Below are 21,763 nucleotides of genomic sequence, written 5' to 3'. Positions count from 1 at the left end.
CAAAGAGCCTCCCATAATGGCCCTATTAGGAGCTCTCAGGCACTATCATTACATTACCTTGCACAAAGAATGAGGAGATTTAAAAAAAAATGGCTTTTTGATTGTTTGAATTTATTTACAACACAACATCATCCAAAGATACACAACAAATGGCAAAAAGCACATTATTTAACACACTGAACTAAAGACAGAGACTTAACCAGTCACACACCTTTCCTTTCCTGAAACATAGTGCATACCTGTCATTTCCAAGGTGTTTGATTTTTCACTTTACCTCCTCATGCTCATGTTGAAGTCAGCAGGACGGGTAGCTACCTAAAAAATATATATATATATATATAAAAAAGCTGTGAGCATGCTGATATCAAGAAGAAACCAGGGCTGCATGATTGTGGGAATACATTTTAGATTTCTGGTGAAAATTCCTTTTTAAAATTTACAAAACACACACACACACACACACATATATATATATTTGTTGTGCCTTGTAGGCATATACCTGCACTGCAAAAAATGATTTTCTTACTTAGTATTTTTGTTTTGTTTCCAGTCCAAATATCTAAAAATTATTGAATCAAGAAGCATTTACTAGAGAAGTAAAATGACATAAGAAATTCTATTTTGTTTTAAGATAAAAATAAAGTAATTTAAGTAATTTTTGCTTAAAACGAGCAAAATTATCTGCCAATGGGGTAAGCAAAAAAATCTGAATTCGAATAGAAAACAAGAAAAAAAATCTTAATTCAAATGGAAACCAAGAATTTTTTGCTTACCCCATTGGCAGATAATTTTGCTCGTTTTAAGCAAAAATTACTTTCTTTTTATCTTAAAACAAAATAGAATTTCTTATGTCATTTTACTTCTCTAGTAAACACTTCTTGGTTTAAGAATTTTTAGATATTTAGACTGGAAACAAAACAAAAATACTAACTAAGAAAGTATTTTTTGCAGCAGGGCTGAATCAAATAATAAGAACAGTATAGCAGGCATAGTTAAAAAGGAACACTTCAGTAACACTACACTAAAGAAAAACATATTGATTATCATATGTTACTTCAAATGTTTACATCGATATGACGTTATGAAATGAGATTGGAGTAAAATCATGGTTTGCTTTTCAAACGCACGTCTCGCGACTGCGTTTTCAAACTCTCACAGCGCGTGCAGGGGACATTCACTGAAGCATCGAGCAACAGTTCAATGGCAATATGAAGTTTATGCAACAATAACACTAACTAATATAATTCAGGATTATTTCTTACCTTAAAATCGTTCTTGTCTTCAAATCGCGATCTTCTTCTTCAGATGTAAACCCAATAATCTCACAGCATGTCTTCCAAACTCGACGACTGAAGAGGACTGATAAAGTTTGCCGCTTTGTTGTTGAGGTAATGGGGGCGTTCGCGCGACACATGGACGATTTGCATCTCTATATGTTTTGCGCGTGTGGGTGTGGTCACATTAAAACTAATGAGGAAGGGTTAGAGAAACTGAATATCTTGTTGGTTTTATACAAATTACTTAAACGGAGAATATTTGTTTTCGTTTTGAATCAGATAATTTAAAACTACACACTTAAATGATTATAAATATATAGAGCTCACAAATGTGTGACAAGTATTCGCTGAGTATTTTAAATGTTTAGAGACGTGCTCAAGAAAAAAAAGTTCACGAGACGGAGAGGCAGAAAGCACACCCTGTTTAATTTCTTTATTTTACAAAAGCACAACGTTTTGTTTTGATTGTAAGTGGACACATACAAAAGTAGACATCTCACAGATTCTTTTTTCATTTTTATTAAGTCTGTATGACCACAAATGACGGAGTATTTTAAGTTTATTCAGCTGCTATGTGAAAAAAAACGCGCAAATCACGCCGGCGTGATTGCCGACCCCAGGGGGTTAAGCATCAGATCAATTGGCAACCTGGGGGACCTCCCATACAGTAAAAAGAACGGTGAGTATCCAGTGGCTTCGTGTCTGGTAGAATTATACACATGAACCAGATGTGGAAGGTGTTCTTTCCAATCAGCCTTTTTCTCTTCCTCCAGAGTGCGAAGCATTTGTAACAAGGTACGGTTTAGCCTTTCAACTGGGTTACCCTGTGGGTGGTAAGGGGTAGTCCTTGAATGAGAAATCCCTGCCAGTTGTTGCAGTGTCTGTAACAAATTATTTTCGAACTCCCGTCCTTGATCATGGTGTAGTCTCTCTGGATATCCGAAGCGTGGTATGAAATCCTGAAAGATTTTCTCTGCTGCCGTTTTTCCTGATTTATTCTTTGTTGGATATGCCTGTGCAAAGCGCGTGAAATGATCCACAAGGACGAGTATGTATTCGTACCCTCCTCTGCTTGGCTCCAAATGCAGATAATCAATGGAAACCAATTCGAAGGGTGAACTGGTGGTGATCGAACCCATGGGCGCTCTCTCAGGAACATTCGGACGCTTCTGTTTGATACAGTTGCACTTTTTGATCACATAATCATCAATTTCCTTCTGCATGAAAGGCCAGTAATATCTATCACGTGCTAAATGGGTTACCTTATCAGCACCAATGTGGCCCATGTTGTCGTGGAGGTTCTTCAAGACCAATGGCTTCAGTTTTTCAGGTAGGACTAGCTGTTTCCGATTACCAGAGTGTCGGTACAGAATTCCTTCCTCCACTACTAGCTTGTTCCACTCCTGAACCAAACGTCTGGTTCCTCTGGTCATGACATTTTTTTCTTTGCTATTTGGGATCCAGCTACTTTCCTTAAGCTTGATCACTTCCTTGATACTTATGTCATCCTGTTGTGAAGCTCTGATATCCTCCTGGGCTATTGGGGATACCATTTGCCCTTTCAACATTTCCTCTTCCCCATCACTTGCTGAGTAAAGAGTCAGTGAAGCCACCCACGGTACCTCTTCTTCAACGACAGCTTTACTCCCTTGCCACATGGCTGACACAACCTCAGATGGCACAGTCTCCGTGTAATCACTCAGGTGGTCTGTGATGTCTACTGGAAATCGTGAAAGTGTATCTGCGTCTGCATTCTGTTTACCTGGTCTGTACTTTATATCGAAATGGAAATCGGACAACTCACCGACCCAGCGATGACCCACAGCATTTAATCTGGCGGTACTCAAGACATAAGTCAATGGATTATTGTCTGTGTACACTGTAAATGTTGGGGCATAGTACAAGTAATCCCTGAATTTATCACAGATTGCCCACTTGAGAGCTAAAAACTCCAGTTTACCTGAATGTAAATGGTAACTGCGCTCTGCTGGAGTCAATGTTCTTGAGCCAAATCCGATAACACGAAGTTTGCCGGCTTGTCGCTGGTAAAGTACAGCACCTAAGCCCTCATTTGATGCATCGGTGTGCAACACGAAAGGCAAGTCAAAATCAGGGTATGCCAGAATTGGTGGATTGATAAGCATCTCTATGAATTTTGACACAATGGCCCGATGTTCAGATGTCCACTGGATAGGGGTTCTCGATGGCATTTGTGCTTTGGTCTCCTTCCTCACCTTCTGTTTACTTTGGCTGGTCTTTGCTACTTTCACAACAGTCTTTCCCTTGGGGTTCTGCAGGAGCTCATACAGTGGCTTCGCTATTCTTGAGAAATCCTGGATGAAGGATCTGTAGTAACTTAGAAACCCTAATAGAGTTCTAACTTCCCCCACTGTTTTTGGTTCTTTCTTTTTCAATTGCAATACAGCCTCAAGATCCTTCGGGTCAATCTCAATGCCTTCTCTTGACACCATCCGACCAAGGTATCTGACCTGCGTCTTGAAGAGTTCACATTTCTTTGGTCGGAGTTTGATACCATACTCACGCATTCGGCAGAGCACTTGCCTAAGGTCTTCGACATGCTCGTGAAAGGTTTTTGAATAGCAAAGCACATCATCCAGGTAAGGAGAACAGCATTTGTCTCTTATGCCCTCTAAAACACTCTCCATACACCTCTGGAAGGCTGCTGGAGCATTAGTTAATCCAAAAGGGATACGCTTCCACTCATAGAGTCCCCAGGGAGTGCTAAATGCCGTCATCTGCCTTGACTCCTCATCCACAAATCCTTGATGATATGCACTCCCTTGGTCAAGAATGGAGAACCATGTGAATCCTCCTAGACTGTCCAGCAAATCTTGTATCCTCGGTAGTGGGTGTCTATCTGGAATAGTCTTCCGGTTCAACTCTCGAAAGTCAACACATAGCCGTAAGCTACTGTCCTTCTTCCGGACACAAACCACTGGTGAGGAGTACGCAGAGGAAGATTTCTTAATCCAGCCACGGTCGAGGAGGTTTTGTACATACTCTTTAACTTCCTTGTATAGGGGTTTTGGAATGGAATTGTAGCATTTCTGAACTGGAGTGTCATTTTTTAAATTTATCTTCAACTTCAGATTTGGAATGCATCCTATATCCCCATCATCGTGAGCAAAGACATCGGATTCGTCGTAAAGCATTCGTCTAACTATCTCCTGCTCTGGTTTCGAAAGGTGTTCTAAATCAACAGGTGGGTGCCATTTAATTGTTTTGTTGACAGGTAACTGACTTCCCTTATCCAGTTGGCTCAACTGATTAACATAAACCTCACTTTCCTCCTGGTTGTTTCCTGTTCCAGCACCACTACATGGAATGAGGGGTAGGACTTCAAAAACCGGAGTGATAGTACCCAACACTGTCCTTGCAGGGAGGTAAATGTCATGTTGAGTGGAATTCAGGACAGGAATCTTCACTACTTTAGACACACCATTTGGCACATCAACCACAGTAGGAAATAGTTCAAGGCCATCTTGGGCTGGCCATTCTGGAAGTGGTTCGAACGGCATGACTCCTCCTTCAGGCTTACCTCTAATTCTGCATTTGACTTCGCAAAGTTCGCCTCTTTTAACTGTGAGTCCTTTTTTTCCTACTTTTACCACACAACTGTCCAACATTTCCTCTGCATCTGCTAATTGAACGACAACATTGACAATATTGTTAGCTATGCTCTGTCTTACATTCATAGCTTTACTCAGCAGAATGGTTAGATTTTCCGTGCTGTTTGGCCGGTCACTGCTTCCTCTGATCAATTCTTCAATGACATTAAAACCCAGAAGTGGATTGTCATTACAGCAGTCGCTTACTAGCATTGGTACATGAATGGAAAAGGTTCCAGATCCACTACTTTTGAGTTCAAAGAGTACTTCAATCCATCCAACAAATGGAATCACACAGCCATTGGCAGCAGTAATGTAAAGCTGATGGTCGGAAAGTAAGTCTTCTATAGGCTTGATAGGCACATTAGGAAGGAACTTTTCTACCCATGTCTTTCCTACCATGCTTACTTGAGCCCCTGTATCCAACAGCATTTCAGTAAGAACCCCATTTAACCAACATGACAGCATACATTTTCTGCCAATCAGTTGTGCTGCTTGTTTTTTTGGTGACTGACGATTTTTCCAACTGAAATTTTCAGGATGGTGTGTAGGCGCACTGTTTACCTTTACATGGGACGGACAGCTTGATGGGGTCACTGGTTGTCCCGTACCAGTGACCGTCTTCCGTTTCCCACCTTCGTTCCCTTCTTTAAGCAACCAACTGCTCTGTGTCCTGCCTGGCCGCAGCGGAAGCAATGGCAGCAGTCCTGGTTTCCTTGCTGGATGCAGTTGTCACATCTACGCTTGCTTTCAGGTTTGTCTGAAACTTTAACATTCATTAATGGTGCGGCAGTTTGGCTTTCAATTGCAGCAGAGGGTCTCATCATCTTTTCAAGGTTTTTAGTGAGAGCAGAAACCTGAGCTGTCAGTTCCATTAAGGCAGTGCGATTTGCTCTAGCTTCTCCTTCTACTCTCTTTTGCAATGTGTCATAGCTTTTCTCAGTATCCTCTTGGGACTGGGAGGAACTAACAGTCAGGAGTTTGTGTTTATGTACCGTGCTTAGGCGCTTCTGTCTCTCTGCTTCCTCATTAGCTGATTTAGTAACCTGCTCTAAGATGAAGTCATCAGTCACTGTCAAGTCAGAGATGTAAGGCTTAATGTCCAATCTGATATTACCATTTTTCTCATTTAGCCCCTGATACAGTGTATGCAGAAACACTCCCTGCACTAGTCTTTTGTCATAGCTAAACTCTGATCCACTATGTTGTGATGCCGAGATAATTTTTTGTTTCAACCCCATTAGTCTATAGACAAACTGATGTGGGCTTTCTTTATCTTGCTGCTTAGCATTGCTAAGCTCCTGAAACAATTCAGTGCTACTTCGTTCTCTCATATGCGACTTTAAGAACCGTTTCAGTTCTGCAACAGTCAGATCATCTTTGTTGGTCAACATGTCTTTAAAGTTACCGGGTTTGATCATTCTTAACACTGTGCGTATGATTTCAGATTCAGAGAATTTTTCTTTCAAACCCTCATCAATTTGTTTGCATACACTGTTGTAACTCATGTCTGAACTAGCATCTGAAATTACACCACCATGCATTTTGAAATATCTGCGGGGCAACAAAGCAGCAACATCAGTCAGTTTAACCAACCCAGATACCTGTTCTGTCATTGATGACCCACCACTAACATCTTTACCATTGTTTGCAGTGTCCATGTCTGATTCACTCTCCTTGCTGGATTTTAGTTCATCAATCTTGTCTTTGATGATTAGCAAACAAGACATACCTTCATCTTCAAGCGTTCTAAGCTGATCACTTTTCATGTAATCCACAATGAATTCAAAAAGTTCAGGTTCATTGGTACCAGTCACTTTAGGAACCTCCAAGCCTCTTTCATCTTCCAGTGACAAAGCAAGACTATACAGCTGTTCTTCACTCAGCAGATGAAGCTGTTTTTGGATATCCCATAGCAACGCACGAAGAGGAGCTGAAGACGCCATCTTTACTGGAACCCAGAAGACTTGCACTCACAAGGTGAACAAAACTCACAGCATTCCTTGTAGCTCAATCCAGACAGTCACACTGGTCTCCCACGTCATCAGTCTCGAAGCTGATACCAAGATCCTGATCCCGGACGAGCCCCCAAAATGTTACCGGTCTCAAACAGGGAAGGATGAGATAAAGTAACTGTATAAAATGATGAGAAAACACACATTAGTGTCTGCAGCGTTCTGGCGCTTTCTTTTAATGACTTTTTTTCAAACCTTTTCAGGTAACAGGTAAATATAACTCAAAACAGGTCATGCATACATAATTCAATTCACAGCATTTAAATGTATGTCCATTAAGTCAGTTAATGTAATATATTTGACCATTTCTCTTCGATATTACACTTTTAAACAACTTCAATAAACATCTACTGTAGATACAACTTTACATGTGTCTTGTCTTGTACCATCACACTGTGTTTTCACTCAACACTCTCAAGTTTTGCTTTATCTATTTTATATATATTGCAGTTCTAAACAAAGAGAAGTCAGAATAACTTCTATGAAACAAATAGAAAAACTTAGATGAAATAAATCAACTAATAATGATCAACAGTCTCACCCGATGCTGTTTTAACACTTACAAGTGTATATTTTTAGAGTAAAACGTCATCTTGAATTTCACTTTTCCACATAAACGAAATGGTGTGAGTAAACACAATACAACACATTATACAGCTCAGCCTGGAAAATCTATAAAAATTACACAGGCAATATAGTTGTTGTTGTACAATTGTTTCAAATCTCCCACTTACAAATCACGTTTTCTACAAGCATCGTGAATTTGGACTGTTTACTCAGCTGGAGCTTACATCGACGGAATCACAAATAAAATAATCATTTTGAACACTCACAATCAGTTAAACTGAACAAACAGAGTCTAAATGTATTTATGAATGTCTCAATTATCACTAATGATCGATATTGATCCATACAAAACATTTTACATACCTGTATAAAATGATGAGAAAACACACATTAGTGTCTGCAGCGTTCTGGCGCTTTCTTTTAATGACTTTGCCCTTTGACCAGAACGTCATTCCTCATCACTCTAGTGCCATGCGCCACCTACAGGCCTCTTTCAGAATACACTTAATCCATGAAAACATTAGACTAACTTTTTAGACTCTTTTAAATACTTGAACTAAAGAAAGAGAGAAGAAAAAAAGAAAGAATTTTGAGGTACCTCTTATTACTCAATACTTTTATCTTTCACTGTAATATTTTCAGTCCGTCACACACACACACAGTGAATAATCACTACAATTCAGAGTGCAAATATGTTCATGCACACAGTAAACACCATCACACATGATACACTGCACACAAGGCCCTAATGTCTCTACTAATTAGGCAACAAAAGAAAAAAAAGAAACCGACTAGGTCAACCTGTGACACTTATTGCGCTCCAAGGCCAGGGAAAACATCATGGCGACGAGACGCTGTGTTCTGAAGTGCGACTCAAAAGCCAACTTTTTTCATCTGCCCAAGGAGGAGCATTTGAAGACTAAGTGGCTACAATTCATGTATACAACTATACCACAGAAGTAAAGTCCGAGCCTTGTGCCTTGTTCGCGCCATTTTGAAGACGATTGCTTTTTAAATGCACTCAAACTTGGATTCGCGAGCCGGCTGATATTGAAGGAAGGTTAATTTCTAAGTGTATTTGCATCAGCTTCCTCCTCCGTATCACAACCTGTAAGTGTTATTAATAATTGTTGCTTTTATGTTTTATGTAGCATGCTTAATAATTATTTTGTTTGTTGTGTAAGCACCGTTTAGCTTCTAGGTCTTCAATGACAATTGTATTGATATATGTGAAGTGTTTGTCGTTGTTTTCGGAGTTGTCTTAAAGAATAGAGTAATACCTCGTAGTAATGTAACTGCTTTTTATTTTTTTGTAAAAACGTTATGTTTATGCATCGGGCTTACGCAAACAAAGACTGATTGTGCTTTTACAATATGAACTCTGGGCTATGCTTGCTAACATAACATTAAATTCTTTATCTTATTTTTAGTTTTTTACTACAAACTACAAAGCAGTGGACTATAATCATTATTATAACACGATTTAATTGATAAAAGCATCATTGTACTCCGTGTTAAACAATAAGTATTATCTCTGTAAACACTGCTGGGTCATCTGACCAATCGCAGATTAGCGTCGCGCAAAGGAGGGGTTTGGAAAAATGAGTCGTTGAACGAATCATTTGGGAGTCGGTGAGCAAATCAGGTAAAAATAAATGCATATTATACGAAAACAAAAGTTTGACATTGCATGCACGTAAAACTGTTGTTGGGGACTCCCTAAACAACATTAGGAACATTTTAAATGTCATAATAGGTGCCCTTTAATAAACAAATGTGTTTTGTATGCACCACAAGAACGGCACGGCAAAAGAGGCAGAGGAAGACCACATAAACTGTACCACCAATACATCGGTGAGCTCATTAACAAGGGCGTACCAGCTACAGCAAATAAACTGAGGGAAGTGGCCAAAGATCGAAGGGAATGGAGAAAATTGGTGACCGACTGCAAACCTACCCTGTCTGTAGTCGATTGATGATGATGATGGAGTCCATTACAATAGTTCACCCTGCTGATGATAAAAACAAGTTTGCCTTGTCTAAAAACAAAGCATCTAATTATTCAATTCAATTCAAAATCACACAAGATTCCTGACTTGATTTTTAGTTGTTTGACCCCAGAGTGAAGGTATGCCTTGAGAACTTCATCTTTGTTTCCAAACACAATCACTTCAGTTTTGTCTCTTTTTTTTTTTTTACTGAAAAATGTTTTGGCACATCCAACTGTTAATTTCACCAATGCATTTGCACAGGGAGACAATGTGGCTGTATTCTTTAGACAATAGGGCTAAGTAGATCTGGGTGTTGTCTGTGGCAAGCAATTTGGTTCTTTCTCATTATTTGGCTCAGTGGGAGCATATACAGGTTGAACAGGAATGGGGCAAGAATTGAGCCTTGAGGGACACATGTCATGGATGTCCACTCAGACTTATGGTTACCTAACCTCTCCCTCCTAAGTATGATCTGAACCATTTTCGGACCATCCCAGAAAGCCTGACTCAGTTTTCCAGCCTGCCAAGAAGTACGTTGTGATCGACAGTGTCAAATGCAGCACTGAGGTCGAGTAGTACCAGCACTGATATTTTGCCTGTATCTTTATTGAGGCAAATATCATAATAATAATAATAATATAATGTTTTTTATCTTTATGAGCCGTGCTGTGATGTGGTTGGAACCAGATTGAAAATTGTAAAAGTATCCATTCAAGCTTAAGTATTTGTTCAGCTGATTGAAAAATACTTTTTCAATGATCTTACCTATGAAAGGAAGATTTGAGATTTGGTCTGTCGTTGCTCAATATGACGTTATCCAGATTGCTCTTTTTCAGGAGGGGCTTAACAACTGCAGTTTTCAGGGAGTTTGGAAAAGAAAGAAGTGAGGCATCCCTTACGGAAACAAAATATATTTCCATACATTTATGATAGGGCTGTGAAACGATTGATCGCGATTAATCGCATCCAAAATAAAAGTTTGTGTTTACATAATAAATGTGCGTGTACTGTGTATAATTATTTTGTATAGGCCTACCTAAATACACACACGTGCATGTATATATTTAAGAAAAAAAAGTATTTATATATAACATATTTATATTTATATATAATATAAATTATATATAATCTATATACAGTATATACATGGAAATATTTCTTAAATATATACAAGCATGTGTGTATATTTATATATACAAAATAATTATACACAGTACACGCACATTTATTACGTAAACACAAACTGTTATTTTTTTTACTAAAAACTTAGAATTTTATCTAAAAATGTACTTTTTAATTTTATATTCAAAGGGCACAAATCGATTTTTTCCATATTTATTTATCTATCACCCAAAAGCCAGTATTAGTTTTCTTACACTGTTCATAGGCTTGCAGCCTCCAAGTTACAGCTAATGCTGGGAGATTTTATGTTTGTTTATCTTAAACATAAAATAACCTGATCCTGTTTAATGCGTGCGACTGTTCTGACTTGTCCAATTTTCAGCATCAATGTTTCATCTTGTATCAAAATCATGTCTATTCATTGTATGCATTTAAAAATACAGAGTTGGGTTGTTTTAATGTACCTAAGTGTACCCAAAATAAAAAGTGTTTAATATTTGTGTTTGTGAATCTTAATCTCTTTTAATATTTAAAATAATCTGTTTTAAAGCAATTTATGGTGTATTTTATATATATATACTGTATATATATACCCCTTTACAAAGTTTTTTTTTATTTTTTACAAAGGGTTAAAGGTGCTGTATGGAGTTTTCAGCGGCATCTAGCGGTGATGTTTCAGATTGCAACCAATACGTTTACAAGCCAGTGCTCGTGCGCGTGCTTTCTTTTGTTTTTTATTATTATGTGGAGTTTGAGTTGGAGTTTGTGTTGTGCCAGTCGTTTCCTAGTATTAGCAGACTCCATGTCATAAAGTTGCAGTGTCGTCGCTGTTGAGTGCAAAGTCAGTAGACGAGGCGAGAGGCGAGACGCTCGGGAGCGCGCATGCAGGTCTCAGTCACGTCACTGGATTTCGCGGCAAATCCGACCCGGAGACTTCACATAGAAATAGGAATACTTGCTTTCAGAGGTAATAGCAAAACCCGCCAAGTGAATCATTTTATTGTGAGATTACAACCCCTTCACACACAGGCAATAAAAAATGGATTCATTTTAGTAGAAAAACTCCATACAGCACCTTTAAGGGATACTTCACCGATTAGCATTAAGCTTTGTATCAGTAGAAAACCTGTAGTATTTTCGAATTACCAGGCTTCCTTAAATCATTTCCCACTGAGACGAGAGATTTATGTATTTTTTGTCTAGAAAAAAATCTTCCTATGACGCAAAAATCCTAATTTTGCGTCATAGGAGTATTTCCTGGGCAGAGGCTAAAAACTACAGTCAGTAGTAGGAGCTAGTTCCGCATGTTTTCAACCCGCCCATAGTGGGTGGGATCTCACTCACAGAATGTACAAACAGTGTCAGCCATCTTTGTTTTTTAAGCTAAGCTAATAGGCACTTGCTCTGTGGAGAAAGCTGAGTAGTAGGGGTGACCTATACGTCCTCTTTTTCCCGGACATGTCCGGCCGGGACTGCCCGGGCTCTTCCTCCCGACCGCCAAGCAGGTCTCGCTCCTCTGCTGCTCCGGCTGCCTCTCGCTCCCCCACCATCCGTGCATCGGACCCGCGCACCAGACCAGACCTCGAGATCGCCCAAAATGTCCGGGACTCGGCTCCTGCTTTCCACATCATTTAAACAATCAGAAATGTTAATAGAAAGACGCAGCAACATCTCAAAAAATACTCAATCTTTTCTGGTCATACAGAAAAGAATAATGCACCAGTCGCAAGTACTTTTATTTGTGTAAACTCACAATAACCAGAAAACTTTGTGCTTTTGTAAAATAAAATAAAACAAACAGGGCGCACTTTCATGGTCTCCGTAGCGTGAACTGGAGCGTGTCTCAAAAATGAACTGAAACACAGTGTAGGCTATACTAGCCTCACAGACATGATAACCATTTCTATATAAAGCTCGAAATGTCCACTTTTAAATGAAAAAATTAGAATAGAAAGCAAATACCGGCTGATGAGGCAATGCAATCCATATGAAAGGTGCATTTCTCTCTAAAGGCGCATCCACTTTACAGAGGAGATGTATAGAGATATGTTTGCAGCCAACACTGATTTAGAAATATATATTTTTATTAATAAACAATAAAAATGCCTCGTTATTTTTTCAGACATATTAGGCTATCGTTAGCCTGCTTTTGCGGCAAGATTTATGCATGCGCTTGAGCGCGGAATAGGCAATATTCCTCCATGCATCCAGTATTTAAGCAGAAATTTATATAAACGTGAGATTAGTCGACTAATTGCTTAAATGAATGACTACTGACGACTAGAAAAAAACTTTAGTCTATGGCAACTCTAATCAATAGCCTACATTTAGGTTAGTTGACATTTATTTAATAAGTAATTCTAGTATCCAGCTCTTTACATTAAATTAGTTGAGTTAACAATTAGTTAATTAACTAATAAAATAATAAAACAAAGATTCAATTAAGATGCTAACTAGGCTATATATATATAGCATTGCTTGTTCCACCACAAAAGACACTTTTTAAGGTGACAATCCGTTACACATTTGAAGATTTACTGTTTCTTGAAGATTGTTATATTTTATCTTCTGTTATAAAGATTGACATTTCGTTAATTAAAAAAATAAGCACATACTATTGTAAAACATAAACAACTTAGCCTATGTTCTGTGTTTTGACTACTTTGAATAATTAGCCTAGCTCTAGAAGATTAACAAAAAAATAGTATATAAGCTATAGCTATATATAAAACATATTATAAAAAGGGCCTCATTGATAAATTTCGCCTGGGGCCCCCACTCAGTGTTGGTGTCGCCTATTTGACACTGACGTGCCAGCTTTGTAGGTCATGCATTCTGCTTCACAATGCTAAAAAAACGCACATCAATCACTTGTTTAGCGTTCATGTAAACACTATTCAGATTCACCAATCGGAATGAATTCAGTCTGATTGAAACAAAAGGCGTGCATGCTATGCGTACATGTAAGTTGTAACGTTAAACATAAATGGCGACCGCAGAAACCAAAAGCCGAATCCCGGACATCCCGAAATCCGGCGTGAGAATCCGACGCTCGTAGCCACCCGCACGAGCCGCAACACAGCGAGGAACAGCCGCGGACGATGGAGAAAAAAAAGGCAAAAGATAAACCGGCGTCTTTTCAGTTTCGAGTAATCTAGTAGCCTATTTGAACCAATTCTTTCGATACAGGCCTCTGTAACCGGTAGGCGTGGCCTCGTAGGGCACCGAAGCAAGTGCATTCTGGGAGTTGTTGTCATTCATCCACATGAGCCAAAAATTATTTTTCTGGCTTTTCTCAGTCTAGAAGGCACCAACTTCTAAAATAAGTTCACATTTCTACTACATGCATGACCCAATTTAAATACACATTAATCTTTCCAGCGATGAAGTATCCCTTTAAATTCAAGGGCTAGCATGACTGCTGCCAAAAAAAAATAGGCTAATAATAATTTGTACACCGATGAAAGGTAAAAGGAAAGGTTGTACACTGAGGAAAGGTAAAGTGTAATCATTTGTACACTTTCCTTCTTTCAAAATTCCTTGGGGGGGAAACTGCCCTCTAAAACTACATGCAAAAACGAGGGGCTTCCATTTAGTTTACTTTGGAGAAAATTATCATTGCGCATGCAAGAGATAGTTTTAGGTTTATTGAAAACTGGTCAACCCAAACACTGCCATAAAAGACTGTCCGGTGGGATTGAATAATCCAAATTAAACTATTGTGTAGAGCAGTGGTTCCCAAACCTGTCCTGAAGCACCCCCAACACTGCACGTTTCTTTGTCTCCCTAATCAAACACACCTGCTTCAACTCATCAGCTCATTAGACAAAGAAAACGTGCAGTGTTGGGGGTGCGTCAAGACAGGTTTGGGAACCACTGGTGTAGAGGAAAGTATTTGACTAATTTGAGGTAATTGAAAAACCCGTTTGAGCTCTCTGACCTCATTGATTGGAACTTTTTAAAACTTGCGGGCGTGTTCTATATTATTCTCCAAAACAGATCCCGCCCCAAACTCACGCCATTGGTTGAGCGCTAACTTAAATACTCTCTCGTCCTGACAAGTAAGAAGATTTTCCACCATAGTTCATTGTGTGATCGCAGGTGGAGAGGATGACAGCTCGAGTGTACTGTGCGGTGTTATTGTGTCTTTCTGGATGCTGGAGCTCAACAGAAGCACTTGGACGAAACACAGGTGAGATCAGATCCATGTTCTTTAACTTCAATACGCAACCGGAAGAAATGTGTGAACGAATGTAACATTAAAGGCGTCTGGAGAAAGATGAACTCTGTACATCAGTTTAAATAATTAATGTAACGTTATATAAATATAAAAATTGTCATATTACAACTTGACCATATGCTCTGGAGTTGGTAGGCTTCTGGCTTGTGCGGGCGGACAGAATTAAGTGTGCAATCGGGTGTATAGGCCTATATGTGATGTAATGACTGGTGTAAACAGTACACAAAGACACAATCTTCTGCCCCAATTTTGAAGTTTTATGTTCGAGTAACACAGCTCCAATGTGAGAACCTGTCAAATAAAAATCTTAAAGTTGAAATTTGCACGTAGACAATAGTCACAAACCTGTTCTGAATTTGAAGCTGCAGACAAATTGTCAAAAATGTGTAAAATGTGGCTAATGTGCCTTTTATTCTGCAACTTCAAATTCAGAATACAGGTTTGTGACGATTGTCTGCAAGGGTAAATTTTAACACTCAACCCCAGATTTTTATTTTACAGGTTTTCACATTGGAGCTGTGAGTGTAAATTGGATGAATGTAGTATGAATAATTCAAACCAAATGAATGTAGGCATCTAATTTTTTTTTTGCGTAAAGGTGTTATTTATGAAATATTTTGGAAATAGGTTTAGCTAACCCAACCCTAACAAGTGTGACTCTGTGCCATTTTGTACAAAATATTTTAACTAATTAATATTTTAATTATTTAATTAATCTGAAAAAAATAATCTTCTCTGGGTAAAAATGACCCGAACACAACTAATACTATAGCCTCCACAATATTCCTATGGTGCTTTGCGCGAATAATGGGTGTAACTTCTGTTAAGCTGTAAACGATCAGTGAAAGACTAGCATAGACAGTATATAAACTGGACACAGCGACCCCATAGGTTTCAACGGAGAAAAGTGAAGTCAATTAGAAGCACTCACTTCCTGATGGCTGGGCGAACTGCGCAGACTCAAAACTGAGCTTGATGACTTCGATGTGACGTGAGCAACCTGTCTGACAGCTGTAGGTCTTCTAGTAGCTGCATGTGCCGAGAGAAATCTGAATCATTCCCTTCCGAATCTCGCAGAGACGGAGATCGCGAGTGTTCGCTGTCCATGAGCTAGCAGCGGGAGCAATTTTATCACTCTCTATGGGCTTCTCCCTTGACTTTATCGGACTTTATGCCTCCACGTCCCCCCGATTGCCTGTGAGCTTCTCTGCATGTCTATACGGTAATTTCTCGACTTGTGCGACAGTCGCGTGGTTATGATGCAATCGTTAGCCTGTTTTTATAAAAACTGCTTCTACTAGGCCATAACGTAAGATACAAGGTAATGGAGCCGTTTATAAATTTTCGTGTTTCTTTAGAAATAAACCATGGTCAAATGGAGTCTTTAAACGCCTTACATGTAAAGTTGTTCGCTGTCAAAGTGACGCCAAAATGAATGGGAGTCAATGGAATGCTAACAGCAGGTGGGGGTCCGCTAGCCAATGGCGGCGCCCGGGGAAGCTTCAGTTTCTGGCGGATGGATTACCCCCTTGAAGACTAGCTCTATGGGTGTAATACATTAACCTGGCTCCGCCCTCCTACGTACTTCCGCTCAATTTAAATTTTCCTTCAGTACTAGGTCTGGGATTGTGGTGTATTCTTTGGTTTTCTGAAATAAAAATGTCACCGGTCCAATCAGCGAACAGAGGGAGTGGCTGAGAACTGACGTTGATGTTGTGCGTTAGTTTGAGTTGTAGTTCAGTAATGGCAGCGGAGAAAGATGCGATCACTGATCGCTACACAGCATTTGCGGGAGATCCGAACCAAGCGCAGCGGCGTATTGTAATCCGTATTGATTAGACCCAGCTTCGGCAGTTGACTGAATACATTATCACTGTCCTCCGTGTCAAATATACATTTAGAATTTGTAATTGTTCTTAAATTCAAAGAACAAAACCTGCAGCTCTCGTTGACCGACATCTTATTCCAAACACAATCCTCTAATCATTCGGATACGTGTTTAAGGCCGGCGCATGACATGCGTCACGACCAAACATTAGCGATTGGTTATGGCAGATCCTGAGTGGCTCTGGGCAGATCCAATAGTTTTAAACTTCAACAGAGTACCTGCCTACAAGGAAGTTAACGCTTGTCAATGGAGAGAGGCCAGACTCTCTGTACAAATGAAATGTACGAGTCTGGTAGAACCAGGCTAGCAATACATTGCTACTTCAGCAAAAGAACAAAACAAAAAAACCCAGTATAAAATGCATAAAAATAATCCCAAACATTTTTTTTTAATAAACAATAAAAATTCATTCAGCATTCAGTGATATGGCTTCTGTGTCATGTCTGTATAACAGCAAAGCCGGGAGTGTGTCCAAGCAGAACATATGAAGCAGCAATGTGTGAGCTGATACGTTTCATGTCGTGTGTCAATGACAGTGACTGTGCCAACAATGAGAAATGCTGCAGCAATGGATGTGGACTTCAGTGTATGGCTCCAGTTACAGGTATGTTTATATTATATTATATTATTCTACGGGGCTGTTGAATGCTTGAATCTGATTGGTTGACAAATATTCTAAGGTGTGGAATTATTTTCAGGGAAACGCACGGCTAAAGTAGTTCCAGGCAGGTCTTGACCGCATTATGAACATTTCAATATCACTTCGCCAAATTATTTCAGTTATTTCAAAGGTCCTTTCAGCCTACAACAGCAAAATAACCAAAACCGACCAAATAAAAAGACATTTTAAAGAGGCCATATTCAATTCAATTCAAGTTTTTTTTGTATAGCGCTTTTCACAATACACATTGTTTCAAAGCAGCTTTACAGAAAATGCATTTCAAAAATATACATACAAAAATACAGTTAGTTAATCATGAAATTTAGGGCATAACATATCGCCGGCGTTGGGTCGTCTCTTCACAGGCGTCGAGTCGTCTCATCACAGGCGTTGGGGCATCTGAAGTCTCCATGAGAGGCTGGATACATAACTGGAGCTGACGAACTCTATTTGAGTTATCTCGGGACAGGCGTCCTGAGATAACAACAAAAAAGGCAGATGGGAAATAATTAGCGTAGCTGCTGTTCTTAATATGAATGCATTTGATCTGATTTAACTGTAGTATAAAAGGTATGAGATGCATCATGTGAATGCTTGGCTAAAGAGATGCGTCTTTAATCTAGTTTTAAACTGGGAGAGCGAGTCTGAGCCTCGGACAGTATCAGGAAGGCTATTCCAGAGTTTAGGAGCTAGATGTGAAAACGCCCTCCCTCCTTTAGTGGACTTAGATATCCTAGGTACGACCAGAAGCCTCGAATTTAGCGATCTTAAAGAGCGCGATGGAATATATGGCGATAGAAGATCTCTTAAATACACAGGAGCTAAACCATTTAGGGCTTTATAGGTCAGTAACAATACTTTGTAATTGATACGGAACTTAATAGGTAACCAGTGTAGAGATGATAAAATTGGTGTTATATGATCATATTTTCTTGACCTAGTAAGAACTCTAGCAGCTGCATTTTGGACTAACTGTAGCTTGTTTACTGAGGATGCAGGACAACCAGCTAATAGAGCATTACAGTAATCTAGTCTCGAGGTCATGAATGCATGAACTAACTTTTCTGCATCAGAAACTGATAGCATATTACGTAGCTTAGCAATGTTTCTAAGGTGGAAAAAGGCTGTTCTTGTGACATTTGAAATATGATTTTGCGGTCTAGTATAACACCCAGGTCTTTTACTGTAGAGGATAAAGTAACAGGACGTCCATCTAGATTAAGGTTGTATTGTAAGAGGTTTTGTGGGCAGTTTTTTGGACCAATCAGTAATACCTCCGTTTTATCTGAATTTAATAGAAGAAAATTACACGTCATCCAATATTTTATATCTTTAACACACTCTGTCATTTTAGATAATTTAGTGTTATCATCTGGTCTAGATGAAATATATAATTGAGTGTCATCAGCATAACAGTGGAAACTTATTCCATGTTTTCTTATAATATTACCAAGTGGCAGCATATAAATTGAGAATAGCAGGGGGCCTAATACAGATCCCTGCGGCACTCCATAATTTACTGACGTTATCTTTGATTTTTCCCCATTTAAATGGACAAAATGGTAACGGTCTGATAGGTACGATCTAAACCAGCTTAATGCCTGTCCCTGAACACCAGTGTAATTTTGAAGTCGATCTAAGAGTATTTTATGATCTATAGTGTCAAACGCAGCACTAAGATCGAGTAAAACTAGTATTGAGATACAGCCTTGGTCAGAAGCTAAAAGTAAATCATTTGTAATTTTAACCAGCGCAGTTTCTGTGCTATGATGTGGCCTGAATCCTGACTGAAACTTTTCATAGATATCGTTTTCTTGCAAGAAAGAGCACAATTGAGCGGACACAACTTTTTCTAGTATTTTAGACATAAATGGAAGATTTGAAATGGGTCTGTAATTTGCTAGGTTATTTGGATCTAATTGTGGTTTCTTAATAAGAGGTTTTATAACTGCCAGCTTGAATGTTTTTGGAACATGTCCTAAAGATAGAGACGAGTTAATAATATTGAGAAGAGGCTCTTCCACTACAGGTAACACTTCTTTCATTAGTTTAGTGGGTATTGGATCTAATAAACATGTTGTTGGTTTAGATGCAGTGATAAGTTTATTTAGCTCTTCCTGTCCTATAGTTGTAAAGCGCTGTAGTTGTTCTTGAGGGGCGATAATTGAGGCTGAATCATAAGACGCTGTCAAAGATTGTACATTTACAATTGTGTTTCTGATGCTTTCTATTTTCTCAGTGAAGAAATTCATGAAATCATTACTATTAAAATGTAACGGAATATTTTGTTCAGGTGATGTCTGTTTATTTGTTAATCTAGCCACGGTGTTAAATAAAAACCTTGGATTGTTTTGGTTATTTTCTATTAGTTTGCGGAGATGCTCAGCCCTGGCTGCTTTTAGAGCCTTTTTATAACGTGACATACTGTCTTTCCACGCGATTCTAAAGACCTCTAAATTAGTTTGTTTCCATTTGCGCTCTAAGTTACGAGTTTCTCTCTTGATAACATGCGTAGCACTGTTGTACCATGGTGCTTTAGTTTTCTCTCTAACCTTTTTTAATCTAATTGGTGCAACAGTTTCTAATGTACTAGAGAAAATGGTGCTCATACTGCTAGTCATTTCCTCTAGTTCCTCTGTTTGTTTGGGTTCACTGAGGAGCGGAGATAGATCAGGTAAGCTATTCAAGAATCTATCTATAGTGGTTGGAAGGATTGTTCTGCCTGGTCGATAACGTGGCGCAACATGACACATTTCAGCCGTACGTAGTATGCAAGTTACCATGTAATGATCAGTGACATCATCACTTTGCGGTATAATATCTATATCGGTTGGATCGGTTCCATATGATATAATTAAATCTAGAGTATGATTAAGACGATGAGTGGGACCACTAACGTTTTGCTTGACCCCAAAGGAGTTTAATAAATCTGTAAACGCAGCTCCTAACGCATCATTTGTGTTATCAACGTGTATGTTGAAATCTCCAACAATTATTGCCTTATCGGCATTGACCAATAGATCTGAGAGAAAATCTGCAAACTCTTTTAGGAAATCAGCATAAGGCCCTGGCGGTCTATATACGGTAGCCAAGGCTAGAGATAATAGGGATTTCTTTCTTACATCTAGGAGCGTAACATTTAGAACAAGTACTTCAAACGAATTAAACCTGTGGCCTGTTTTCTGAGTAACATTAAGAATATCTCTATAGATTGTTGCAACACCGCCGCCACGACCAATCAGACGGGGCTCATGCTTATAACCGTATCCTGGTGGAGTGGACTCATTAAGACCGAAATAATCATTTGGTTTAAGCCAGGTTTCAGTAAGGCAGAGTACATCAAAGCTATTATCAGTGACCATTTCATTTACAATAACCGCCTTAGGTGTAAGCGATCTAATGTTTAGAAGACCTAGCTTTAGAAATTGTTTTTGTTCACTAATATTGAGATTTTCTGGTTTAATCACAATTAGATTTTTCTTAGATCCTGCAGTAGATTTATTGTTTGGCCTCACTAAACGAGGAATAGACACAGTTTCTATATAATGTTCTACACTGGTACTTATATCAATTAATTTGGGACAGCAAAGAATGTGATTTGGACTTTGACTTACTAGTCATATGGTGTGTAACGTCTTGGAGATGTTGTCCGACAGAACAGCCGCTCCGATTCTGCTGGGGTGCAGGCCATCAGCACGGTAGAGCCTAGGTCGCTCCCAAAACAGATTCCAATTATTTACAAAGAGCAGTCTCTGTTCATTACACCATGACATCAACCATTCATTTAGTGCAAACAATCTACTGAACCTTTCTTGTCCTTGTCGGTACGTGGGAAGCGGTCCAGACACGACGATCTTTGCTTCAGGCGATGTTCTGCGTACCGTCTCGATCAGGCTCCTGTAGTCCCTCTTCAGAACCTCCGTCTGCCGCAGCCTGATGTCGTTCACCCCCGCGTGCAGCACGACAGCTCCGACGCGCTCGTCACCGTTCAGGATCTCGGGGACCTGCGCAGCGACATCGAGAACACGAGCACCAGGAAAGCAGTGAGTGCGCACCATACCTTTACCTGAGGTAGCGCGGACATGCCGGACCATGGAACTGCCGATGATCACAGCGTCGTCGCGTTCCGTCTCGCGAAGAGGGGAGAAGCGGTTCCGGGTGGAGATCTCGAAGACCGGGAGGGGCGGAGAGGTCCTTGCTCTGGTCCTGGCTCGTGTCTTCCGCTGTGGCATCCAGGGTCCATGGTGCTGTGTCGGTGTCGGGGTAAACGAAACCAGGGGTGCTCGGGTCCTGTGCAGAGAAATACACGGAGTAGAGGAGGCCGGAGTCGAAAAGTTACTAACCACTGACTTGTGAGCATCGGCGCGTGATGC

General features: G+C 39.5%; 1 protein-coding gene across 2 annotated transcripts in view; it reads left to right on the top strand.

Annotated features, from left to right (window-relative positions):
* The first annotated feature begins 14,589 nt into the window (after positions 1–14,589).
* Positions 14,590–21,763, top strand: part of LOC306986448 (papilin-like) — a 46,280-nt gene continuing 39,106 nt past the window's right edge. The window contains exons 1-2 of one of the 2 annotated variants that reach the window (XM_079589676.1): positions 14,590–14,793; positions 17,184–17,333. In XM_079589676.1, the coding sequence (XP_079445802.1) occupies positions 14,712–14,793; positions 17,184–17,333 (232 nt within the window). In that variant the 5' untranslated portion in view covers positions 14,590–14,711. Of the gene's footprint in view, positions 14,794–17,183; positions 17,334–21,763 lie in introns of those variants that run through there. The other variant, XM_079589677.1, reaches the window with a different exon arrangement.

This window comes from Phoxinus phoxinus, assembly GCF_949152265.1.
Source record: "Phoxinus phoxinus genome assembly, chromosome: 18".
In the NCBI taxonomy this organism is placed as follows: domain Eukaryota; kingdom Metazoa; phylum Chordata; class Actinopteri; order Cypriniformes; family Leuciscidae; genus Phoxinus; species Phoxinus phoxinus.
This window is presented reverse-complemented; position numbering and strand designations above follow the sequence as displayed.